Here is a 27,191-nt window from a genome sequence, read left to right as displayed (position 1 = left end):
TAACAGTAAAGCTATTAACAAAACACAAAACATTAAATTTTCAAAGAGATGATTTGGTGGTGCATTTCTTAAACTGACAATATTCCTAATTGGGCAAACTAATTGTCCTTACATGAGTACTAATATTTTCAACAGGAGAAATGGGAGTAACAGACCTAAAATTCACCTATAAAGTGCTACCAGACAGTTTGTCTTTTTAAAGTTAAAAACGCAGCAGACAGTGAAAAAATACAATGTGAACCAGGAAAAAAGGTAGATGTATGGAGCTTTATGCAAACTAATTCATACTTTTTTAGAGCTCATAGTTTTAAGGTAATGCATCTTCTTTAGACCACTGATACATATTCCCATAAAATTAATGGACTCCTGTTCTTACTGAAACTTACTTGAATTACATACTCACAATGTACTTGCATTTTGGTTTGTTAAAAAGATTCTGAAGAGAACAAATGTCTTTTCAAATAAACAACATACTGACCTCAGTATCATTAGTTTTGTCTGCATTTTTTGTTTTGTTTTGTTTGCACTTACTCATTGAATAAACAAAAAAAGCTTTTGGGATCCTGACTACCTAATGCAAATGCAGGCTCCTTGCAATGTATGAAGGTAAGCTTATGCTTAAATCTTTGTAAGATCGGGGAAATAACTGGATGGCACACCTACAAAGAAATAAAAAGCAAAAAAGTAGGCAATTGCTAGCACAAAAATAAAACCTACACTTTTATAATCTACTATATATTTGAGAGAGTTTTTGTGTCTGTGCGTCCAATTGCAACTTCCTCTAGTCATAACTTAGAGTAAGAAAGGGTTTGGTTGTGCCAGGACAATGCGATGTGCCTAGAATTTGATTGTTTCTCATGTATTGAAATGGGAGGCATTTAGTAGGAGGAACATTTATCCTGTAAATGACCAAAGGGAAGCAGCAAAAGGCCAGAGATGGGGACGGGCATAACTATAACCCCAGTGGACCAGGGGTGGAAAAAGGCACAGTATATATTTTACAGAGTTTGTTTCTGTGTCTGTCCCCCAGCTGGGGGACAAACATCCCTCCTCTGGCAGTGCCCAATGGAGCTGCAGCAGCCATGGACAGGTCTCTCTCACCTGGCCCCAAGCTGCTGCAGTGACAGAGTTTTCCTCTCTCCCAGGGGCAGCCTGCATAATGAACCCCATATCCTCAACACCGAGCTAGAGCAATGATTTAAATGAAGAAAACCAAAAGTTATATGAGTTAAGGGATCCGAGCAATGCTGGGTAAATCCTCTAGTATATTCTTATACACCGTTTTGCTTAAACGATCTTATTTCTAATTGCAGCGAATACTTAACCTGTTCTTTTATACATCTCTATTTGAATTTCCAAAAAACATGCTTAAAATGCCTGTGACTGAGCTTACACTCTGATCATTTAGATTTTAATTAGCTCTCCTTGAGAAAACTGACTGAAGTAATGAGACAAATCAGGGATAACCAGCTGGAGGGGATAAGAAACCAAGTTTAGCCCATTAGCCCAAAGCTGATAAGAAAGAAGGATGTATTAAGTGGAGGGGGGGGGGGGGAGTAGGACTAGTTAAGCAGAGTTACATGGACGTTTTAAAGGAAGGAGATCTCTGTTCCCCCAGGTCCTGGAGAAGTGCCAAAAAGGCACAGTGATACTGTAAATAGATGACTGCATGGTGATCCTTGCAGAAATGGTGGAGGGAATTTAAAATTAAAGGGTTCGGTGAAGGCACATTCACTGTTGTCCATGCAGTTTCTGAGGGGAAGAAAGTGGGAGAAGAGCCATACCCTAGTACAATGTTACAATACCTTGTATCTTATATAGTGCTGCATGAGATCCTGTAAAATGAAAATCCAAGAAAAATAAGATTACTGACAATAATAAATCTAGAGCCTATATTATTGTGAACACCTACCTTTATAAAGACAGCAAGACTATGATTTGCATTTTTGGAAGCCTCTGGATTGTCTCTGTACTTCTGAGTGATGTGTGGCATTAGCATATTAACAAATGTTTCTACAGCATGGTGAAAAGAAGCAGGAAATCTCTGATTTCGTAACAACTGAAAGAATACATGAAAATGAACATTTAAACTTTTAAAGTTCCAAAGTAACCTTGCATATAGCACACAACGATTTACTATAGGGTAAAGCTATTTCTGAAGTTTATTTAATAAAGGAGAAAACAAGTAAAATTTAAATTATTAAATACTCTTGATCTGATGAAAAATCAGAAAGTTATGAAAAATCCAGAAGCTTTTTGCAAACTTCTCTGGACTATGAAAAAGTTCAGTCTGGGTTTTGAAAAATTTTGAATGAAGAATTTCAACCAGTTCTAATTCCTTCCTACAAAATTATTTAGTATTCAATGTAGAAAGCAATTTTCTTTTAAGATGACAAAGTATACACATGTAAGTATGGAACTTGAAAGCATTAGGGTGTTTTACTACAGGAGCATATGGAAATAGTTTTCAGGGCAAAGCCAGATTTCTAATTGTAAAGGTACAGTTAAACACAGTATTCTACAAGTCAGTTGTTCGAATTCTTACTTAAGGTATACGTACCTTGGTTACCTAGAATAGTGATAGAAATGTAGCCGTGTTAGTCTGGTGTAGCTGAAACAAAACGCAGGACTATGTAGCACTTTAAAGACTAACAAGATGGTTTATTAGATGATGAGCTTTCATGGGCCAGACCCACTTCCTCAGATCAAATAGTGGAAGAAAATAGTCACAACCATATATACCAAAGGATACAATTTAAAAAAAAGTGAACACATATGAAAAGGACAAATCACATTTCAGAACAGAAGGGGGATGCGGGGGGGGGGGGGGGGGGAAGAGGGAGGAAGGTAAATGTCTGTGAGCTAATGGTATTAGAGGTGATAATTGGGGAAGCTATCTTTGTAATGGGTAAGATAGTTAGTGTCTTTGTTGAGACTGACATGTAGAGTTATAAGATCAAGAATACATATTCCTGCGCATACAGAAATATAATTTATGCTATCATGTGCCGAAAGAGTCAGTCTGCTATGTACATTGGACAAACGTCTCAGACACTTCGCCAAAGGATCAATGCCCACAAAACAGATATTAGACAGGATCACAAAGAAAAAACCGTTTCTTGCCATTTCAACTAGAAAGGACACTGTCTCAACGACTTAAATACCTGCATCCTGCTCCAGAGGCCTTTTAAATCTGCACTTGAAAGGGAATCCTCTGAACTATCATTCATGCTAAAATTCGACACTCTACGTGTTGGTCTCAAAGACACTATCTTACCCATTACAAAGATAGCTTCCCCAATTATTACCTCTAATACCATTAGCTCACAGACATTTACCTTTCCCCACCTCTAATATCATTAGCTCACAGACATTTACCTTCCTCCCCCCCCTCCGCATCTTCCTTCTGTTCTGAAATGTGATTTGTCCTTTTCATATGTGTTCACTTGTTCATGTCAATTCCATTCTAGGTGACTCTCAAACGATATCTATGGAGGACAGCTGAAAGTTCACCACTTGGCAATTTGCAGTTCTCATTTACTGCAGCCAGCAACATCTCAGGCCTGCTGGGTAAGCACATAAAGGGCTTTGAAGGTAGCCGTCCTACAGATGTCCTGGATCTTGGGCCAAAAAGGCTGCTGAAAAGGACTGTAGGTTGGTGGAGTGGGCAGTGATGATTGCCAGGGGCAGCACCTTCACTTGATCATTGCAAAAGTGAGTACAGTCAGGGATCCAGGAAGAAATTCTGACCGAAAACAGGATGACCTTTCATTGTGTTGGCCTCAGTGATGAATAATTGTGTTGACTTGTGGAATGACTGGGTCCTGTCAATCTAGAGGGCCAGCACTTGTCTGAAGTCCAGAGCACGCAGCCTACACTTGTTCTCTGACTTACACAGCTTTGGGAAGACCAGAAAGTAAATATCTTGGCTTGAATGAAAGATTACCTTGGGAAGGAAAGAAGGTACAGTGTCAGGTAGACCTTGTCCTTGTAGAAGAAAGTGTAATGTGGCTTCAAGATGAGCACCCATGCTTCAGATATCTAGTGGGCCAATGTCACCATAACCAGCAACTCTGAGGAGAGAGCAAGAATCCAGAGACTCAAAGGGGAGCCCCATGAACCACAACAGCACCAGATTTAAATTCCGAGGAAAGGATCCTTGATCTTTGAGTAGAGGTGTTCCAGGCCCTTAAGGAATCTGACAGTGATATCATGAGAGAAAACCAACCTGCTGTTGAGCACCGTGCAGAAGGTTGAGATGGCCACTAGGTAAGTGGACCACAAGCTGAATATGAGTCAGCAGTATGATGCTGTTGCAAAAATAGCAAACGTGATTCTGGGATGAATTAACAGGTGCGTTGTGAGCAAGACACGAGAAATCATTCTTCTGCTCTATTCTGCACTGGTTAGGCCTCAGTTGGAGTATTGTGTCCAGTTCTAGGCACCGCATTTCAAGAAAGATGTGGAGAAATTGGAGAGGGTTCAGAGAAGAGCAACGAGAATGATTAAAGGTCTAGAGAACATGACCTATGAAGGAACGCTGAAAGAATTGGGTTTGTTTAGTTTAGAAAAGAGAAGATTGAGGGGGGACATGATAGCCGTTTTCAGGTATCTAAAAGGGTGTCATAAGGAGGAGGGAGAAAACTTGTTCATCTTGGCCTCTGAGGATAGAACAAGAAGCAATGGGCTTAAAGTGCAGCAAGGGAGGTTTAGGTTGGACATTAGGAAAAAGTTCCTAACTGTCAGGGTGGTTAAACACTGGAATAAATTGGCCAGGGAGGTTGTGGAATCCTCATCTGTGGAGTTATTTAAGAGTAGGTTAGATAAATGTCTATCAGGGATGGTCTAGACAGTATTTGGTCCTTCTGTGAGGGCAGGGGACTGGACTTGACCTTTCGTGGTCCCTTTCAGTCCTAGTATTCTATGATTCTAAGGGAATATCGTAATGCGGTTTTTGTGTAAGTACATGACTGAGTACTTTTGAGAATATTCGTGCATCTGTTGAGAGTCCGAATGGTAGCACTTTGTATTGGAAGTGTCTGTCCTTTAGTGTAAAATGGAGGAACCTCCTGTGTGATGGGAGTATTAATATGTGGAAATAAACATCCTGGAGGTTGAGGGTAAACAACCATGCTTCTTTTTTCAAAGCAGGTATAATCATAGCCAGAGTAACCATCTTGAAACTTTGGAATCTGATAAACCCGTTGAGATTGCAGAAGTCCAAGATAGGTCTGCAGCCACCAGACTTTTTAGTGGTGAGGAAATAATGGAAGTAAAAACCTTTGCTCCTGTGTTATACCTCTTCTATAAAGCCTAGCATTAGAAGGTGCTCTGCCTCTTGTACAAGCTATTTCTTGTATGAGGGGACCCTCAAGAGAGACAGGCAAAGGGGTGGGATGGGGGAGGGAGGGGGGACAACTATGAATGGAATGCAGTAGTTGGTTCTCATGATTTCCAGCACCCATTTGTCAGTAGTGATGGCAGACCAGGCTGAATAAAAGTTGGCTAGTCAGTTACCAAATAGTGTGGATGGTTTGGATTTCTGCCTTGGAAATTTCGAGTTTGTCAAACCCTCAAGCAGGACTTTAAAACTACTGTCTGGATGTTGACGGTTATTGGGTGGATGACTGATCAGAAACCTGTCTACGTCTGTTTTGTCATGGTCGACGTCTATTGTTGAATTGTTGTCGTCGTTGTTTGAACAATGCAGGTCTGTATCTTTGGTGGAATGATCTATTTTGTTTTCATCTTGTAACAGATACCTAGATGCCCAACATCCTGAGTGTGGCCCTTGAATCCTTCAGGGCATGGAGGGACGTGTTTGTGGACTTCACAAAGAGCTTTGTACCCTCAGAGGGGAGGTCCTCTACAGTGAATTGGACCTCTCTCGGAAAGCCCGAGAGTTGAAGCCAGAGGTCCTTCTCATTACCACGGCCAAGGCCAAGGATCTTGCTGCTGAGTCCAGTGCAGCCTGTAGGGATGTACGAGTTATTAGTGTACCCTTCCTGATGTTTGCTTTGAAATGTTCTTTCTTGATGTCTGGGAGGGAATCAATAAAAGACGTTAGTTGGTCAAAAATGTGTGTATATTTTGCTAATAATGCGACGTAGTTAGCTATTCTGATCTGAAGACTTGCTGACGAATATACCTTTTTTCCCCATTGTATCCAGCCTCTTGCAATCCCTATCATTGGGAACTATATGTTTATTTTGTTGTTTCCCTCTTTGATTCACCGCTTCTACGACCAGAGAATTTGGTGGTGGTTGGGAAAACAGAAATTCTGCTCTCTTGGGAGCTACACAGTATTTTCTGTCTGCTCATTTGAATGTTGGTGAGATTATGGCTGGAGTGTGCCATACATTTTGGCAGGGTCCATGAGCTCCTCGTTCATAAAGATGGTCAATTTTGGATGGAGAGATGTGAGTAGAATGTTTATGAGCTTGTGTTGCATCTGCGGAGTATCTGAGAGGAGGAATCTCAAGGATGTCTACTACTCTCTTGAAAAGTTCCTGGAATGACTTAAGATCATCCCCTGTAGTTATTGGTGGAGGCATGAAAGTGATGTCAGGCGGTGTGGCTGAAGTATGCATGGGTGGGCAAGAGGATGAACTGTGATCTTCCCCAGCGATATCCACATCCTGCTCCTCTTTGTCTCAGCTGTATTTCTCTATGGATTGCATTGTTGGTGCATGGGAACGTGGTATTATAGATAAGTGTCGTGGCTGTGTCAATTGTTGCTGTCTATAAGCCTCCCAAGGGTCCCAGTATGGCCAGCTAGGCATGATAGGTGGTGGAAACCACTGTGGAGGTTCCCATTGTTATGTTGTTGAGACTTATGAGAGTAGTGTCTCAGAACGTGTGGCAGTTTGGACACCTCATCTTCCTCATCACTAAAACTTGCTGCCGCTCAACAGGGTGGAGTGGCTGAGAAAATATCCCTTGAGGAGTTTGGAGTGCCGTCGGTACCCAACAGAGAAGTCCCTGGTACAGATTGGATTGATAGTTCTGCTGCCGTTGTGAACTGTCGTATCGGGGGAGAGTAGATAGTAGCAGAGGACAGGAGGCGGGAGGGGTTTGTAGTGGCGTTAACTGAAATGCTGGCTGGTTTGTGTGAGAGGTTGGTGCTGAGTGCTTCTGCAGTGCTGGTGGTGCCGCCTCAGATAAAGAGCTCATGCTCGGTGCCGTGTGTGAATGCAGTTTATTTTGAGCTGCAGATGGTGATGTGGACTTTTGGACCGGTGCCGACAAGGAGGCTTTACGCTTTGCCTCTGTCAGTGCTTTATCTGATGCATATTGTGTGCGCTTGGTGTCTCAGCTCTTCTCCTTGCCAGTCCCCTTAGTGTGCTGCTTGTCTGACCCCTTTTGTGGTGGAGATTGGGGTGCAGCATTAGTATGGAGCAAGCATTTCCTTAGTGGAGAGTCAGTGCATGAGGAGGAGTAAGAGCTTTTATTAGGGCTACTCTTCTCCCGGACATTTGGGATCAACTTGATAGGAGCCACTCTTTCTGACCCCATCCCAGGTGATTTCTGTCTGCTAGAGATGTATTGCTCAGGGTCAGTAGCTGACCAAGACAACTACTTCATTTGGAGCATTTTTAATTGAAGTTCCCTTGATTTCCTGGATCAGTTTGTCAGTTTCTGGCAACATGGGCAGTTCTCTGTGGCGTGCTCCTCTCTGACACAGCGGAGGCAGTGCTCGTGCCCATCCAAGACTGATATGGATAGTCTGCAGCCTATATATCTCTTGAATCCGGGTGAACCCAATATATCATGGAGATCCGGTTAGTGCGAGGCTGGTATGTGCTTTTAAGCACATATCAAGCAAGAGTTGCTTCTCCTCTTTTTTTTTTTTTATTAAAGCCATTACTAAAACCTAATAAAAGTTCAATAATACAAGCTATGAATGTTTTCTGAGGTAAACTACTTACAACTAGGTAAGTAATGAGTAAGATAAAGGGAGACTGCTGATCTGCGAACAAAGCTGGCGGCAGTCGAGAAGGAACTGGGGGGACAAGAGGGGAGGCTGTGCATGCGCAATAGCCTCCTCAGAACACACATCTGTGCTTTGCGCATGTGGCCGGCCATGGGCACTGCTGTCATAAATCTTTGATCATGAGCTCAGCAGCACTGAAGAACGTGAGGTGGAGCACCCATGAGGACACTCCTTGAAGAAGAATATTGTGCTAGATCAGGGGTGGGAAAAGGGCCAAGCGAGTTGATCTGGCCTGTAGATGCCCTGCCACTCCCCCCATCCCCAGGCCAATCAGGGCCTGGGGGAAGTGTGCAAAGTCTCCTCCCACCCTGTCCCTGCCTGTAAGGAGTGCGCAGCACTTAGAATCACTGCATGCTCCTGGCAGGAGAGGAGGACACTTCATGTGCTCCCCCGACTCCCAAGCTCTGATTGGCCTGGTGGCTGGTGGGGAGTGTGCAAAATCTCCTCCGACCCTGCGAGGGGTACGGCGCTTCTAAGTACTACCTGCTCCTTGCAGGACCGGGACTGTGTGGGAGGAAACTTCATGCACTCCCCCTGCCTCCAGGCCAATCAGGGCTTGGGGGCAGAGGGAGTACGCGAAGTCTTCTCCCACCCTGCAAGGGGCTCAGCACTTCAATGTAACTGCAAGCTGCTGCTCAGCTGGTGGTTGATTAAGTGCAGCACTCCCTTGCAGAGCAGGGGCAGGAAGCGAGATATTTCACATGCTCCCCCTCCTCTTATCACAGGGGCATGGATACCCAGAAGGAACCACCAGCTTGTCAGAACAGCTAGTGGTCCTCTCAGGGGAGGAGGACAAAGGCTCTACGCGTTCCTCTGAAGTGGCCCCCGTCAAAAATTATTGCCCACCCCAAGGCTAGATGAACCTGTGGTCTAACTCAGTGTGGCCATCCTAATATACAGCAAAAACATGTTATGAAAACTAATAAAATGGGAGATTGTGCTTTAAAAGACTCTTAATCGTCTTACAAAACCATCACGTAAAATATAAGTCTACATACCTTTATTTTAGCATTTTCTATCAAATGCTGAGCCATTGATTTTATCAGAACTTCAAAGAAAAACCATGAATACTGAAAAGAAAAACAAATTATTTCATTACGTAAAACTGCAAAAGTAGTGTACAATTTCCAAAACTAAATTAGTCTTTCTACAGCCAATGCCAACCTACATACAATTAACTACTTACAACGTCTGCTAGGAAACAGATACACTGTTCCTTAACAGTTCAGTTCTGAGGATTAAGCTCTGCTTTATTAGAAACTAACAAAAATGCCTGGGGAAAATATAGTAAAAGTGGTGATGAATGAACTACGTCAATAACATTAACATAGCATATTTTTATTGGAAAGACTTTAAGAGATTAACACAACTTATTTTGTAGCCAGAGGGAAAGGTCTTGTAGTTGCAGTTTGTGCGACACGCTTAACAGAAGAGTCCAGCAAATGCCTATGATCAGGCGCTACTAAAAGCTAATTATCAGTGGGTCCAATTGGGGCTCTGGGAAAACAGGGGGGAACCGATTTCAAGATACAACCAATGCAGTTATTTAAGTTACGAAATCAGTAGTATCCGTTCAAAATTTGGTGTTTCTAGCTCTTACAATTTCGGAGATTTTTCGGGACAAACAAACAAACTTTCGGAAATATTTATAAGACTAGCTCTTACCCTTTTGGAGATCTTTTGGGACAAACAAACTTTCGGAAATATTTTAAAAGATAAGATAAGGAAAAAGTACAAGATTTTCAACCAATACCTTAAGTAGCTTGTTGCTTGTAAGAAAGTCAGCAGATGGCTTAAGAATTGTTGTCATGGATTTGGTCAGTTCTTCATGTACAGTCTTATATTCAGAAGCAACATAAGGCTCGGCTTTATAAGCATACTTGTTGGAAAAAGGAAACAAAGTAATATGTGAAATCTAAATAAATGCAACTGACTATTTTTAGTGCAATCATTTTTTCAAAAAATAAAATGTAAGTAAACAAATTGCTTTATTTTGCATACCTTGACATACGACCTCAAGTAGCTATCCAATCCTTCTTCATGGCACTGGGAAACAATATGGATTATGACCCTAAAAAGATAGAAGCCAACAATAAACATTAAGAAGCAGAAGAAACTTATGCTTTGCTGTTAAAAAAAAAAAAAAAAAAAAAAAAAAAGTGCTTTTTTATTACAAATCACTTCTATAATTTACCATCACATGGAGAAATCTCAAGAGCACAAGCCATTCATCATTTTAAACACACTGGACCACTAAATTCTTTACCTTGTCACATTGACTGTAACTTCCTCTTGAGTAGCTCTAGTGAGAACTCTAAACAATTGGTTTAGGACTGTAGGCAAGAAAGATATCATCACATGGCCCTCCATAGCATGCAGACTCTAAGAGGAAGAAGTAGAATAGTAATATTCCTTGAAGTCAAGGCATTTAACATTCTTTTCAAAGCTTCTCTACAATCTATTTTAATAATCACATTCTTAGAAAAAGAACTCTCCCTTTCAAGGATGGGGAAACCGAGGATCCAGGAAATTACAGACCAGTAAACTTAACTTCCATACCTGGAAATATACTGGAACAAATTATTAAACAATTCATTTGCTCAAATCTGGAGAATAAGATGAGAAATAATAGCTAACACAGATCCAACCTAATATCCTTCTTTAATAGGATTACTGGCCCAATGGTAAGGGGAAAATAGTAGGAATGATATATCTGGACAGTAGTAAGGCTTTTAACAGTTCCACAAGACAGTATGACAAGCAAACTAAGAAAATAGGGTCTGGATTAGATTACTATTAAGTGGGTTCAAAACTGGTCAAAAAACTGTACTAAAGAAGTAGATAATGATGGTTTGTGTCAAATAGGAGGGCATATCAAGTGGAGTCCTATCATGGTCTTTCTTGGGTCCAGTACGATTATGTTCAATTATATATTTTCATTCATAGCTTGGATAGAGTGTAATGCACGCATCAGGGATGTCAATATGTAGCCGGGTATACAATTAATCAATAAGCCTAGGCTTATCAGTTAATCTTGTCAACTACATGCATTTCTCCCTTGCTATTGCTGCCTTTGTATTAGAGGCATCCGGGGGGGGAGGGAGGGGAAGCAGGAGCCATTGCTGGGGGGAGCTGGCTTAAGAGCTCGTTCCTCCACCACCAACTCCACGAAAATAATAGATTAAGGTGCATAGCCTTCTACATCTATTTTAAATTTGTGGCCAATTTGGCTAAATTAACATTCCTGTGGGAACCTTACTTCATTGTTTCAGCTATACCAATTTTGAGAGAAGATGATTAAGGTGACTAGGGGCTAAATCTAGCCAAACTCCATCATTATTGCAACTGGATTTGTAGCTCACCTCAAATGATATGACCACAGTCCTTTTGCCCTCCCCTCTTCCATTTCTCAATTGTATTAAATCTGTTAAGAAACTGCTGTTTTGTACCTTAAGATACTTTACTAGATCAGTTCCTAAGGCCTGGGCTCCAGATTCCGTTTTCTGACAATACTCAAAAAAATTATGTAAGTGCTGGTCCTACCAAAACAAGAGAACTAAAGTTAATAAGCAATAACTGAAGTTTATTTCTGTAATCAGAAGATGGAGAAAGCAATGTATTATATATACATTTCTAGTTGGCACTTCCAAGTGCCTACATAAAACAGGTCAACAACAAACAGGCAAAAACTTCAAAATGCAATTACCTCTCTCAGTAACTCTCTACATATTTTTCAACTACATTAAATGGACCTATTATTGAACAATGATTGCACAAAATGGCATGTATATATCCTTAAAAATAACTGACAAGGAGAAAAGTTTTACAAGAATAGGCTACAAATACATGTGAAGACAGCCACATCTAGTAGTGCAAAGTAAATGCAGTTTTGCTTTGAAATTTCAATATCTGCTGCAATATATAGTATGTTTTATATATTAACTGTGGGGAAGATTTTCAGAGGTACAAAAAGGGAGTTGAACAGTAGTGTATGCTTCTTTTGTATGTTTGAAAATCTCCTTTATATGTTGCATTCATGCTACAAAGACACATTAATCATACAATATTCGTAATAGTTTAAAACATATTAAAAACTCACCTGTGTGTATACAGTAGAAACTAGATGGGTAGAAATTTTTAACAATGGTTTGCCTCCATCTACCCATTTAATTTCAGGACCACAATGCTGTTGGCACACAGAGGAAAAATAATTATGTCAGCACAATAACCCCCTCCCAAAAAAAACCCCAAAACAAAAATACCCACCCAGAACAGTCATTTGCATACCCCATATATGCGCATTTCATGACTGTCCAATCTCTCTCTCTCTCTCTCTATCTATCTATACACACACACATACATACATACAATTTTCCTGTGGGTTGACCGGGGGAAGAACAGGTCAACTCCAACCCATTGCCTACACGGCCCCCTACAGACGCCACGTGCAGAGTTAGGCTGGCACAGCAGAGTCTGGCCTTCCCCGGCCATTGGAGGGGAAATGAGGGGGGGTGAGAAAAAGGGCCCAGGCTGGTGGGAGCAGGGAAGGTGAAGGGGCACAGGCTGGAGGGGCCGCAGCCTGGTCTTCCCTGGGGAGAACTGGCATTGCCTATACCCACAAGAGTATAGGTTGGCAAGCATAGGGCACAGCCTCCTAGTTCATATTCAAGTAAATTAATCGAGATTACCTCTCTCCTAGAACTGGAAGGGACTTTGAAAGGTCATTGATTCCAGTCCCCTGCCTTCACAGCAGGACCAAGTACCATCCCTGACAAATTTTTGCCCCAAATCCCTAAATAGCCTCTGCAAGGATTGAACTCACAACCCTGGGTTTAGCAGGCCAATGCTCAAACCACTGAGCTATCCCTCCCCCCTATAAAAGTGTGCAATGACTAAATTTCATTAACAAAGAATAATTAGAAGACAATGCCACTAAAATCACTACAAATTATGCATGTAGCTATTCAATTAGAAATGGATCTTTTAAAAAGACAAACTGTGCTATAGTATTGGCACCACATGAAAAACTTGCAGATGGACAACTTCGTGTTATATAGACTAACTCAGTGGAATTTTCTTGTAAGTTATGAGTTTTCTGACTCTCTAAGCATACGGGGAAGCCACGTGGACTAGACTACAGAAAATCCTCATTTGATTGACTCTCTCTCAAGGACATCCAATCAGAGCTACCACTTTACTAAGATAGAATGTGTAGCAGCCAGTGATCTCTTCCCTTCATTTTTGAAGGACTGGGAATGTCAGAGTGGTATTCAGCTCTCTGAAGTAAAATCCAACTGAGGAGATGTTTCCTGCTTGCCCGGCACTCAGGTGCTAGAATTAGGCATGCTGGGAGTGTATCTATAGGCTTGAAGTGGTTTCCATCATATAGAGAGCTGACTCAAGTCTTTGTAAAACAAAATGACAGATTTTGCTCATATGATTCCTCCAATTTATTTATTTTTCCCCACAAGTCAGTTATACCTCTTCTGCAATACACTCTATGCCACACAATCTATGTCATGGACGAGTCATAAAATAAATGTTTTGACTGGAAAATGGCTACTTAAAGTTCTTTCAAAGCTTAGAACTGAACTTTAGCCCACTTTATTTCCTGTACTCTCTTTTGGGAAACAGAGAAAAAGCAATATACCTATATCTATATACTGTACCTTGCCGATCCCAAATTCTTGATAGTTAAGATAGCCTGATGGAAGATTAGCTGACACAGGAATGTGCTGTTCATTTGTCACTACTCTCCCATCTTTTAATAATGGAAGCCAAGAATAGCCAACTATAAGAAATAAGAGACAATTAATATTTTGCATATATTATGAATTTTTTAATTTAAGGCCTATGAGTGCTTCAGTGACCACCTCTCTATTTATAACGTACAGGTTTACATGATTTCTGTTCAACTAGTTGAACAAAACTATTAACATAGCTAAAATGTTGAAGAAACAATATATTGTCATCTTCAGTTAAACAATTGTAAAATATTTTAATCTGTTTCACACTCAAAATAATTCATAATTCTTTAAAAATTAAATATAAATATTCCACATGGCAAATCTCTTTTTCCACTATAATATTACAGAATTACCTAGATCAATCATGTATACCAGCTAAATATACTTTTTGAAAACTACTAAAACCATTATTAAAAGTAGAAGCAGTCAGAGAGCCAAACCTTGTGTTTCAATTACATCTTTCTTCTTGGTACTCCCTTTGCTTGAATTATCACAGCTGACATGGTAGAACGTAAACAACAAATGATGTTTTCCATGTAGCTGTGTGGGTAATTCTATTTTAATCTGAAAGGAAAATAAACACCAGCCTCAATGATTTGTGTGAAGAAAAAGTCTTCAATCATGCAATGACACATCATACTAGTTAATGTATAAGCAGCATGCAGTTACCCATTCTAACCTGAGAGCAACATCTGGTTACAATGAGGCTTGAAGAAAGATTTAAGAATGCAGTCATACAATGTGTAGGGTTTACATTAATTATTTATACGTAATAGTCAGAAAAACAACAACAGGATCTAATTCAAATGGCTTTTTTGCAAAGCCAGCATGAGAAAATCAATCAAGGACTAAAAAAGTTTATGTAACCAGCAGATTTGAACCTAGTACCTCTAGAACTTAGTACAAGAATCTCTACAGTTTGAGCTATAAAGCTAGCTGGATCTCAGCTTATGCTGTAGAGCTCCCTTGTTCTTATTTCTAGCTGTAGGGTCTAAGTGCCACTACTTGGTGTAGCACTGGAATTGGAATTTTGTAACTAAGAAGTCAGTTATAATTAATGTATGTTATAGTAAAGGTTTGGATTAAACTTAAATACAAGATGTAGGTCGCACACAAGGCCATGCAGCTTTAACTTAGCTCCAGCTCTGTTTGATGTTAGCACGTTAAAGTAAATGGTTGGAATATTGTAATACATAGTCATGTTAGTAAGGCTTTGTAGTATATAGAAATAAGTTTAAAGTTGAAAGATTCTGTAACTTTGTTCAAGTGACTTAGAAGCACCCCTTTGTTCCATGGTGCAATTCTGTAAATGTACTGTTTGTGTGAATATGAGAGAGAATGTTTTAGGAGAGAAGTGTGAAGGCCACTGCATGCTCAAATGGTCGGGGGGGGGGGGGGGGGGGGGAGGGGTGAAGCAGAAAGAGAGAGAAGGAAGGTCAGAAGCACCAAATAATTATCAACTAAGTGAAAGAACCCAGAAGACAGACTACCCGGGTAGACTGATGAACCCTGAAGCTAGCGGCAAGCACCCCTTGATAGGAAACCAATCACAACTTTTGCTGGAAAGACAACACCCCCCGAGGGGTTGTCAGCATACTGATATCAGATGACTGTGAGAACAACTTCTTCCCAATAAGATTGATCATGATGCTGAATGACTGACTAAGGCCTGATGAGGTAAAATGCATAGACTTGCATGGAAGGAAAGTCCTATAAAGGATGGGGTGTCTTGTATGATTCTTCAGGAGGGGCAGGCCAATAGGTTGAGGGGGCAGGGGAGGAGAGGAGAGAGCGAGAGAGAGAGAGAGCGCGACAGCGAGCGAATATGCTACTTGGTGCACATATGCTACTTTGTTATACTGTCAATAAATGTGGCGTGTTGCCCCCCTGAAAAAGATCCCGTGTGCTTCTTATAAGCATAACAATAGGACAGTGAACCACACTAGGCGTGTGGGTTACATTCACTTAAATTTTTATAATATAAAAGGGAATTATTAGTTAATAAACATAATAGTACTACAGACAATACTGTGCTTAAAGTTACAATCAGAGCTTTAGACCAATTTAAATTAAATAGTTATAAAAAATTCTGAAATTAACAAATTAAATACACTTTATCACTCCCCAAAAACAGGTATAGTCTCCACGTTAGTCTGTTCTGCTATTTGTGAAACTTGTAAAAAATACACACTGAAAGCCAGAAAAAATGAAGTCCTAATTAGGATTGCTTACCTCATCATAAAACTCTGGGTTTTGGTGGTGATGTAAAACAGTGGCAAAAGCATTTCTTGTAAACACTGGTCCACCTGGTCTACCATAGATACACTAAGAATCAAGAGAATGGGAAAAATGATCCTTTATGATTGTTAATTTTGCCCCAAGATTAAGTTCAATTAAAAAAAGGCAACTTTACAAGTACAGGCAGTCCCCGGGCTATGTACAAGATAGGGACTGTAGGTTTGTTCTTAAGTTTAATTTGTATGTAAGTCGGAACTGGTACATATTGTAGGGGAAACTCTAGCCAAACATTTCTCCAGAGCTCAGTTTTATTCTCCCACACCTCACTTCCCTCAGTCCTTTATTCTCAAGCTGAGGTGTCTGCTGAGAAAAGCCGCTCTGCATCTCCCTGGTCTGCTGGGAGGGGGGCTCTAGCTTCGCATCTCCCTGGTCTGCTGGAGGGAAGCAGCTAGTGCGGGGTTGCCTCACCCCGTTTGTAAGTAGGGATCCGATGTAAGTCGGATCCATGTAACCCGGGGACTGCCTGTAATTGCTGGTCTTCAAGAGTAGCTGTGAGCATTCACATTTATGTATTATCCCTCATTGACGGAAAGATGGAAGGACCCATTAGTTTGGTGAGCGCCAAATTTAAATACCAATAATGTGGTTCTCTCACTGGGGTAAAAAGCTTTAGTGAATCCTTTTGGAATCTGGCTACTGTAGGAAGAGAAAATTGTTTTTCCTTGTTCTGACAGGTGATATGATGAGACAGCATCTAGGTTCACTTTAGAGAGAGACCAGTGAAAGTTCCTGAACTTAAGATGTATACTGCTCTTGTGTTACAGCTACCATTTTGGGTTTGCTCTCAAGAGACTGAATTTCCCCAATTCTTGAGTATGCCAGTGGCTAATGAATTATTGAACCAACCAATTTTGCAGCAAAATTATATGTAGGCAGGCAGGCATATATATGGTATATCATGTCATGGTTGCTATGGCACCAATTAGTCTAAAGCCGTGCTGTCCAAACAGTTCTGAAGCAGTAGCCACTCTAGTAGCGAACTAGCAACACTCAGCCAGCCAAATAGCCACACTGTTCAAGCCAACTAGCCACACTTAACCAGCCAAATAGCCACACACAGCTAATGGCTAGCATGTTCAACACCATGGGCCTAAAAAATAACTTTGTAGGTTGATTCAGGTAGGCTCCTAGATTGAGAAGTGTTTTCTAGATGCCCAAGAATCACTTTTGCTTGGATTAAATCCACCAATGTCCAATAAATGTGATTCTCTGAAAGGGAGATAATTATACTTTCTCTGCAGGCCTTTGGCATTGAAAGGATTGCATGTTTTAAATATATCTGTCATTTCTTCTTGTGATTGGTCTCTTATTAGAGAGAATGAACAGCCTTCCCAGTACTAAGTGTCCTGGCCTGGGATTTGGAGACCCGGATTCAATTATCATTTTCACCACAGACTTCTTGTGTGATCTCAAGCAAGCCACTTAGTTTCTCTCTGCCTGAGTTCCATATCTTTAAAATGGGGATAATTCTCTTTACCTACTTCAGGGGGATGTTACTGGAATAAATAATTATAAGATTGGTGCCTAAATACTATAGTAACGAAGGCCACTAAATACCTAGCCATAAAGATAAAGGAAGACATGTCCCCAAGCATCTTGAATGGGCAGCTACCACACCCCTGCACTTAGTGAAGACTTTACAGTGCTGCATTGCAATGTTTGTTTCCAATGCAGAAACTGAGATATCGGAAGTGCTTTTTTCTGATGGTCACAGGTAAATAAGCAGAGATCATGTGAGACTCACATACCAGTCTCTGAGAGAAGGGAATAGTTAGCTCCCAAGTAAAGCATTTTAACTTGAAAGTTCTTGATGTATCCGTTCAGGTTTGAGATGACTATCCACTGATTTAACTCACTACATAGTTTTTTTGGCCCAAGATGCTTTTTGCCGACAGAACAGGGGAGGTGTACAAACTCCCATGTTCCTCCTGGAGGCAAAACTTTTCTGTTTTATCAACAAAGTAAAAACACCTCAACAAGAGTCAGAGATTTTCATGGGAAAATTAAATTGATAAAATGTCAATGTAGACATTATCATTATGTTGCCATACCTAGCCTTCAGGAGGCATCCTATAGTGCCCACCAGGACCAGAGCTGTTTTAAACTATGCTGACTGCATCTGGGTACACAAGCAGGCACACCTACCCTTTCAAAGTTCCAGGAAGAGTTGAAATTCCTCAGGATGCAGAGCTCACACAGCTACTGCCCAGCTGAACATGCCACTCCTGGCAGCAAATGTACTCCTGCCTGTACTACAGGTGAGCGAGTGAGATAACTCAGGAGGAATTATGGAATTAAAACATTAACACACAATCCTACTCTCCCAAGTATTAGGGGACACAACAGCAAACAGGAGGTTAAGTTAAAGGATCAGGAAGTGGAAGCTCTGGAATGTGGCCTTTACCTGCATTTGATATCTGACAGAGAACTATATTGGCGGTTTTCTAAGAACAAGGATTGAATGAGATTAGACTGAGCTCTAGACATAAGAACATAAGAACATAAAAACGGCCATACTGGGTCAGACCAAAGGTCCATCTAGCCCAGTATCCTGTCTGCCGACAGTGGCCAGCAGCAGGTGCCCCAGAGAGAGGGGACAGAAGATAATGATCAAGCGATTTGTCTCCTGCCATCGTTCTCCAGCCTCTGACAAACAGAGGCCAGGGACATCAATTCTATCCCCTGGCTAATAGCCTTTTATGGACCTAACCTCCATGAAATTATCTAGCTTCTCCTTAAACTCTATTATAGTCCTTGCCTTCACAGCCTCCTCTGGCAAGGAGTTCCACAGGTTGACTACCCGCTGTGTGAAGAAGAACTTCCTTTTATTAGTTTTAAATCTGCTACCCATTAACTTCATTTGGTGTCCTCTAGTTCTTCTATTTAGGGAACTAATAAATAACTTTTCTTTATCGGCCCTCTCTACACCACTCATGATTTTATATACCTCTATCATATCCCCCCTCAGTCTGCTCTTTTCTAAACTAAAAAGTCCCAGTCGCTTTAACCTCTCCTCATATGGGACCCGTTCCAAACCCCTAATCATTTTAGTTTCCCTTTTCTGAACCCTTTCCAAGGCCAAAATATCTTTTTTGAGGTGAGGAGACCACATCTGTACACAGTATTCAAGATGTGGGTGTACCATAGTTTTATACAGGGGCAGTAAGATATTCTGTGTCTTATTTTCTATCCCTTTCTTAATAATTCCTAGCATCCTATTTGCCTTTTTGACCGCTGCTGCACACTGTGTGGAAGTTTTCAGAGAACTATCCACGATAACTCCAACATCTCTTTCCTGGTGTGTCATAGCCAAAATAGCTCCCATCATACTGTACCTATAGTTGGGGTTATTTTTCCCCGATGTGCATTACTTTACACTTATCCACATTAAATTTCATTTGCCATTTTGTTGCCCAATCACTCAGTTTGGTGAGATCTTTTTGTAGTCCCTCACAGTCTGCTTCTGTCTTGACTATCCTAAACTGTGTGGTATCATCTGCAAACTTTACCACCTCACTGCTTACCCCTTTCTCCAGATCATTTATGAATAAGTTGAAAAGGATTGGTCCCAGGACTGACTCTTGGGGAACACCACTAGTTACCCCTCTCCATTCTGAAAATTTACCATTTATTCCTACCCTTTGTTTCCTGTCTTTTAACCAGTTCTCAATCCAAGAAAGGACCTTCCCTCTTAACCCATGGCCATGTAATTTACACAAGAGCCTTTGGTGAGGGACCTTGTCAAAGGCTTTCTGAAAATCTAAGTATACTGTATCTACTGGATCCTCCTTGTCTGCAAGTTTGTTAACCCCTTCAAAGAACTCTAATAGATTAGTAAGACATGATTTCCCTTTACAGAAAACATGTTGACCTTTGTCCAACAAATTATGTTCTTCTACGTGCCTCACAATTTTATTCTTTACTATTGTTTCAACTAATTTGCCCGGTACTGAAGTTAGGCTTATCAGTCTGTAATTGCCAGGATCGCCTCTAGAGCCATTTTTAAATATTGGTGTCACGTTGGCTACCTTCCAGTCATTAGGTACGGAAGCTGATTTAAAGGATAGGTTACAAACCACAGATAATAGCTCAGCAATTTCCCATTTGAGTTTTTAGAACCCTTGGATGAATGCCATCCGGTCCCGGAGATTTGTTAACATTAAGTTTTTCTACTTGTTCCAAAGCCTCCTCTAATGACACTGCAATCCGGGACAATTCCTCAGATTCACCACCCACAAAGGATGGTGCAGATTTGGGAATCTCCCCAATGTCCTCAGCCGTGAAGACTGAAGCAAAGAAATCATTTAGTTTCTCCGCAATGGCTTTATCGTCCGTGATTGCTCCTTTTATATCTCGATCATCTAGGGGACCCACAGGTTTTTAGCAGGCTTCCTGCTTCTAATGTACTTAAAAAACATTAGTCCTGGCAACTTTTGTTCTTTTGAGGAATTAATCTACCCTTTTGCTCAAAAGGCCTTGCCCTTCATACAAAATATTCTTGATGTTACTCAGTATCTCCACAGTGAATACTAACATAGGACAATTCCTGGGGTCATGGTTTTGGCAGGGGCACTGAGTTGTCATAGGCTGTCCTAGCACTCGCCTGTCTACCACCCTGTGTTCCCCATCCACTAAGCCATGCCAAGAACACCCCCCCCCCCAACTTCAGGGTGCCCCTTATCCTGCCTTCCCCCTGACGGAGCCCGCTCCAGTTCTGTCTGTCTGCTTCTGGGGTCGGAGCGGGGGGGGGGGGGGGGGGTGAGAATAGAGCCCACCACCCTGAGCTCACCATGCAAATGCCTTAGCTGTTAAGACATATCAAGACCCACCCCACCTCCCTACCTTCAGGGTTTCCTTATCTTGCTTTCCCCCGTGGTCAAATCTTGCTGCTTGCTTTTCCTTGTCTAATAAAGATTCCAACATAGGGCTAATGGCAACCTGGAGGGCATAATGGTACTTGGCCTCCACACTTGGAAACTCTCATGCAAAAAGAGCCTGACTAGTAAGTCTTGCATGTAATGGCATTCCAGCATGCTATTCTCTCTCTGTTGGTAGAAATGAAATGGGAGGTTCAGAACTAAAACTAGATAGTTTGGGGTTGGGTGACTTCAAGAAATGGAAATATTAATTGGAACAGGATACATCTTGTGTGCTTTCCTGGACACTGTAAAACAGGACCGGAAGTGAGAGTGCTGGCTGACGGGTAGGTGACAATAACTTGCATCCAAACTTGAGGATTATAAAGGAGGGAGCAAAGAGACTCTGTTATTGTCATCTATGTAGGTAGCTGGACAGTATTTCCCTTCCTCCTGAGATATTCCTGGAACTGTCTGTATTCCATCAGACAGAGGCATAGCATAAGAGTCAATATGACCACAAGCAGAGTTGTGGCACTGTGTTCCCAATAAGGGATTTCCCATCAACTAGTGGGCTATCAAGTGGATCCAAATCAATCTGTACGTCAGTCAAGTCAAGTCAGTCAATTATGTCAATGAAGCCTCCTACAGACACTAAAACACATTCTTACTTTTACGCACAAGCCATCCCATTGAGAACTAATTACAGAACGAGTGGGGCTTTTCTATATGAACACTTAGTTTGCAGTAACCATGGATATAAATCTACAATGCTATAACTGTCTTGGTGGACCTTGCTGCTTGCGCTAAAAATTCCCTACCATGCTTTAATGTACTGCTGTTTCAAAGTGATGTAGATAGACAAGCACTAAGACTTTGCAATATTGTGGCTAATTTTTTCTACATTTCCTGACACTTCAGAACCAATTTTTAAGCCTTAATTTCAAAAAGGAATTAGTGATTTTGGGTTTCTCAATTTCTTGATGCCCAACTTTGTCACCTTAATGTTCAGATCACAGATGCTCTACACTTTCTGAAAATCAGGTCTTCTAAAAGCATTTGAAGTTGGGCACTCAAAAACTGACACCCCAAAACTCAGTCACTTTTGAAAATTTTGGTCTAAAGAATTTAGGTCTTTAATTGTACATAGCTGTCTCCTGTTTTATTTAACAGAACTAATGTTTTATTATTACTGTTTATTGTACATCTAAATCTGTACTACTGATTAATTTAATACATAGAGAAATCCCTATCCTGAAAACCTACTGTTAGAGTGAAACAGTTAAGGCAGGATTATAAATTTCTCTCAGGCAACTTTCTTCCCATTCCACTGTGGCAGTCAGGCCTACTCAGAAAACAAAAGCACTCGAGTCAGTGCTCTAAAACTTTGCCTCTTGAGTAGGAATAAACCACCCCCATTACAAGAGGCTTCAGCTGTGGAAGCTTCATTCAGGTGAAAACACAAATAAAAAGACCAGTTTCACCAGGACTGGCCAATAGCAGGGGTTAGTGGGTCTGCTAATTACCCTTCAGAGACAAGGAAGTTATCTCCAGGATAATCAACCGCCATGGAGAACGAAGAATAAAGACCCCCCACCCGCAACTCAGTAAATCTTAATGTTTTTCTTTTATTAGCTACCAAAATCACAAACCTTTAAAGGCAGAGAATCTTCTTCATCCGAATCTTTGAACTCAATGCACACTGCAATATTTCTAGCCTAAAACAATATAAAATACCCCACTTATTCTGAGCCATTATAATAAAAACAGAACACATATTTGTCATTAATCTCTGAACAGAATTGCAGAGATTAGTATTTTCCTTACACTCACCTTTGCAAATGACTTTTGACTGTCATATTTCAAGTACTTTGGATAAACATAAAGGTGATTGTTGTAGATGGTGAAAGGCTGAGAATGTTTTGGAATACAGGGAACAAATTCCTCTACTTCAAACGTTACTACTGTCTTGGTACTGTTTTCAAACTGTTTCATGGGAATGTATGATGAATTAACATAATCTGAAAATATATTAAAAACAATAAAAATTGAAGTAAAAAAAGCTTATTTGACTATTTAATAATGCTTATCCATACTTACTAGGAAAATCTGGAGAGACATTATCAATTGTTATGTCTAGATTTCCTAAAATAATTGGCAGTTTGGCCATCTTTTCAGGTCTGTAAACAGAAACAAGAAAAAAGGTGAGGTCAATTGCCAACATTTAAGAGAAAGACAAAAGAAAGAAGGCAGTAGAGGAAAAAGAAACAGGAAATGCAATGTTAAAAAAAGTTCTGAGTCTGACTTAACCAAACAAAAATGCTGATATATGGAAATGTTCAAATTCAACTTAAGCCATCTCCAATTAACATATAAATTACTAAAAAACCCACATCTGCAAAAAAAAAAAACAACCAATCAAAAAAAAACAAAACAATTGCTTTTCAATAAGAATTAGTATGGTTTTGCTTCTTTTTCTTGACTGGAATAATACTTCTGTCCCCATAATCACAATTAAGCAGAATCACAAGATCCTGAATTTTGTGAAATAAGTGAACAAAAATATGTAGAGCAGAATGTACCGGAGAGCTCTTATTTCAGGAGCATAATGTAAGTTTTATTTATATTAAATGCAAAAAAAATGACATTTATGTAGAATTAAGGCTGCGTGGTGGTGGCTCATGCCCCTCCAGAATAGGGTGACTACTTTTAAAACTCTGGAAAAAAGCGGAAACACAAAATTAAGATCTGTGCTACTTCCCCCAATGCAACTTCAACTCTGCCTTTTCTGAGCAATGCCCCAACATTACAACACAAACATACCTACATTCTACCCCTTAAAAAAAAATACAGAATACTTTAACATGCAAGCCCTGCAGAGTTAAGCTGAACATGTTCTGTTTGATAAGGCAAAACTTGTGTTTAGATCAAACTTAATAAGCAAGGAAAAACAACAAATAGTCTAGCAGCACCTTAAAGACTAACAAAACATGTAGATGGTATTATGAGCTTTCATGGTACAGCCCACTTCTTCAGATGACTGGAGTATTAGAAGTCTAGATCCAAGAATAAATAAGGGAAGGCAGGGGAAGGAAAGGGGTAGGGGTAGAGAAAAAATAGAAAAAAAAATAGTGAATTGCATTGTTCAAGTTACAAGAGACTGATAAAAACAATTTGCATCTCTAAGTACCCATTGGTTGGTTGGTTGAAGTCATTAGGATGTGGAAGGTAGTGAGCGAGCCAGATGATATTTTTATTCATTCCTCTCTGATAAGAATCAAACTTGTAAAGGAAGTTAAGTTCCAACCCTTCCTTGTGTATTTGGCTTGTGGAATTGGCCTGAAACAACACTGACTTTGAGATCCATTAATGAGTGCCCTGGCAGGTTAAAGTATTCTCCAACAAGTTTCTGTGTGTTGCCTTTTCAGATACTACTATTTTTTCCTTCTCTCTTTTTTTCTTTTCCTTCCTCATTCTCCCCTCATCTTCCCCTTATTGATTCTTGGATCTGGACTTCTAATACTCCAGTCATCTGAAGAAGTGGGTTGTACCCATAAAAGCTCATGATACCATCTACATGTTTTGTTAGTCTTTAAGGTGCTGCTAGACTATTCGTTGTTTAAGTTTTTCCAGTTACAGACTAACTCGGCTATCCCTCTGAAAGTTAAGAAGCAAACATATCATACATAAGACCTACACTCAAATACTGAGCCCACCCATACAAAAGAAAACAAAACGGTCACCTACCTTTCATAACTGTTGTTTTTCGAGATGTATTGAGCTCATGTCCATTCCATCATAGGTATATGCATTCTCATGTGCACAGTCAGAGACTTTTGCCTTAATGGTGTCTGTAAGGTAAGCTGCAAGCACTCCTTTGCCAACAACGCAAACAAAGGGAAGGGAGTGTGAGTAATGGAATGGACATGAGCAGCACATCTCAAAGAGCAACAGTTAGAAAAGGTGTCTGTTTTTTCTTCAAGTACTTGCTTATGTTGATTCTAGGAGACTGGCAAGAAGTATCCACAGGGGTGGGCTCAGAGTCCATGGTCTTGCAGCTTACAACAACGCTCTACCAAACCCTGCACATCCCAGGCCTGCTAGATAAGCACATAATGGAATATGCGTGTGACCAGATGGCCACCTTAGAGATGCCCTAGATAGACACTTGGTTTAGGAAAGCTGCTTGAGAGGCTGGCACTTTAGTTGAATGGTCATGATCGTTGGATTGGACACTCTGGTCTAATCAAAGCAGCAGCCATTGCAGGCCATGATCCAAAAATAAATTCTCTGAGTAGATACTGGATGGACTTTCATCTTGTTGACCACTGATATGAACAATTATGTCAACTTGTAGAATGGCTTGGTACTTTCAAGTATAGAAAGGTAGTGCCCTCCCAACTTAAAGGGCATGCAACCTATGCTCTTCTCCATCTTATACAGCTTTGGGGAAAAAAGTCAGACAAGTAAACGTCCTTGCCAGAGGAGGCTGTGAAGGTTAGGACTATAATAGAGTTTAAAGAGAAGCTAGATAATTTCATGGAGGTTCAGTCCATAAAAGGCTATTAGCCAGGGGATAAAATGGTGTCCTTGGCCTCTGTCTGTCAGAGGCTAGAGAGGGATGGCAGGAGACAAATCGCTTGATCATTGTCTTCGGTCCACCCTCTCTGGGGCACCTGGTGCTGGCCACTGTCGGTAGACAGGATACTGGGCTAGATGGACCTTTGGTCTGACCCAGTACGGCTGTTCTTATGTTCTTATGTCCTGGTCCATATGAAACTATGAGACCACTAGGGGCAGGAAAGTGGGGTGTAACCACAGCTGTACCTTGCTGTTGTAAAAGACCACATAGGATGGTTCCAAGATAAGCATCCTAATCCTAGAGGCCCGGTGGGCAGATATTATTGTAACCAAGAACATGGCTTTCCATAAAATGAGGAAAGAGCAGGAAGCTAGAGGCTCGAAGGAGGGGTCCCATAGGCCATGACAGCACAAGATTCAGGGCCCATGCAGGGATAAAGTCCCTGATTTGTGGGTATGGCTGCTTGAGGTCCTTAAGGGACCTGGCTATCATATCCTGGGTGAAATCAACCTATATTTAAGCAGTGGATGAAAGGCCAAGATAGCAGCCAAGTAGTCCTCGAGAGCTGAAAGAGCTTAGAGCTTGAGATGCCAAAAATAATCCAGGATTAACTGCAGCAAGGCACAGGAGGACCAAGTATCTTCATCCAAGGTTCAACATGCTAACCGCATCTATTTAATCAGGGAGGTTGCTCTGGTGGAGCGCTTTCTATTACCAAACAGGACCTGTTGGATACTAGCTGAGTGGCTCCTGCTCCTCTGCATATTATCATGCACCAGCCAAGCTGTCAAATGCGGTTAGGATGCTGAAGACTGCCATGATTCTCTGACAGCAGATCTGACTGGAGCTGCCACAGAGAGATCCAGCACTATGCCAAATCAGCATTGGCGCGACCCAGCTGGCACTATCAGGATTGCCTTCATCCTGGCCTGATTGATCTTCATGAGGATTTTGTTGATCAATGGAAAGGGAAAGAAGGAATACATTAAAACCCCTGACCACAGAAGGAGGAAAGCATCGAACAAGGAGACTCTGTGGAACCCCTGAAAGGAGTAAAAATGTGGCATTTCCTATTCTGAGTGTAAACAGGTCCACCTAGGAAGTACTCCACCTCAGGAAGATGATACTGACAACCTCTCAATGGAAAGACCAATCATATCCTGCTGAGGTTACCTGACAAGACATTCCTGGCCCTGTGGAGGTGTGAGGCTATGAGATGGATTTCATGTTGTACACAGAATTCCCATGGCTAGAGAGCTTCTCGACAAAGGGCAGACGATGTGGCTCCACCTTGCTTGTTGGTATAGAACATGCTATATCTATCAGGATCTGGCTCACCCTGCTTTTTAGGAGTAGTAGGAAAGTGTGGCAGGATAAGCAGACCACTCTGAGTTCCCTGAGGATGTTTAGAGAATGATCAAGAAGAAATCAATGACCTTGTGTGCTGAGACTGTCTTTCCCTACTACCCTGGTCCAAAGCACTGGAGATGAGTGTGACCAACAGGGGGATGGTAACGGTGGGGTGACAGCAAACAAATCCCTTCAACACTGACAGGATTTTGCAACCAAGTGATGACAGGAGGGAGTCTGACATCTTGACCACATGGTTCGTACTTTGTTAAGGACCTAGCTCAATGCCAGCCACACCTGCAGAGGCCTGAGGTGGCGCACATAAGTATAGGCTGCCATGTGGGCAAAATGAGTGGTGGTAAGAG

At 41.1% G+C, this 27,191-nt stretch overlaps 1 protein-coding gene across 11 annotated transcripts in view; it reads right to left on the bottom strand.

Moving 5' to 3' along the window:
- The window catches only part of DOCK9 (dedicator of cytokinesis 9), a 305,745-nt gene that overhangs the window by 100,649 nt on the left and 177,905 nt on the right, over positions 1-27,191 (bottom strand). For all 11 annotated transcript variants that reach the window (XM_075918762.1, XM_075918765.1, XM_075918764.1 and 8 more), the window contains exons 16-28: positions 22,995-23,074; positions 22,728-22,915; positions 22,547-22,612; positions 15,973-16,065; positions 14,181-14,304; positions 13,663-13,784; positions 12,093-12,179; positions 11,443-11,532; positions 10,260-10,375; positions 9,995-10,064; positions 9,747-9,872; positions 8,992-9,063; positions 1,913-2,059 (exon numbers count right to left, since the gene is read on the bottom strand). In XM_075918762.1, the coding sequence (XP_075774877.1) occupies positions 1,913-2,059; positions 8,992-9,063; positions 9,747-9,872; positions 9,995-10,064; positions 10,260-10,375; positions 11,443-11,532; positions 12,093-12,179; positions 13,663-13,784; positions 14,181-14,304; positions 15,973-16,065; positions 22,547-22,612; positions 22,728-22,915; positions 22,995-23,074 (1,381 nt within the window). The remainder of the gene's footprint in view (positions 1-1,912; positions 2,060-8,991; positions 9,064-9,746; positions 9,873-9,994; positions 10,065-10,259; positions 10,376-11,442; positions 11,533-12,092; positions 12,180-13,662; positions 13,785-14,180; positions 14,305-15,972; positions 16,066-22,546; positions 22,613-22,727; positions 22,916-22,994; positions 23,075-27,191) is intronic.

Source organism: Pelodiscus sinensis, chromosome 1, assembly GCF_049634645.1.
Source record: "Pelodiscus sinensis isolate JC-2024 chromosome 1, ASM4963464v1, whole genome shotgun sequence".
NCBI lineage: Eukaryota > Metazoa > Chordata > Testudines > Trionychidae > Pelodiscus > Pelodiscus sinensis.
The sequence above is the reverse complement of the archived record's forward strand: the minus strand, read 5'-3'. Positions and strand labels throughout refer to the sequence as shown.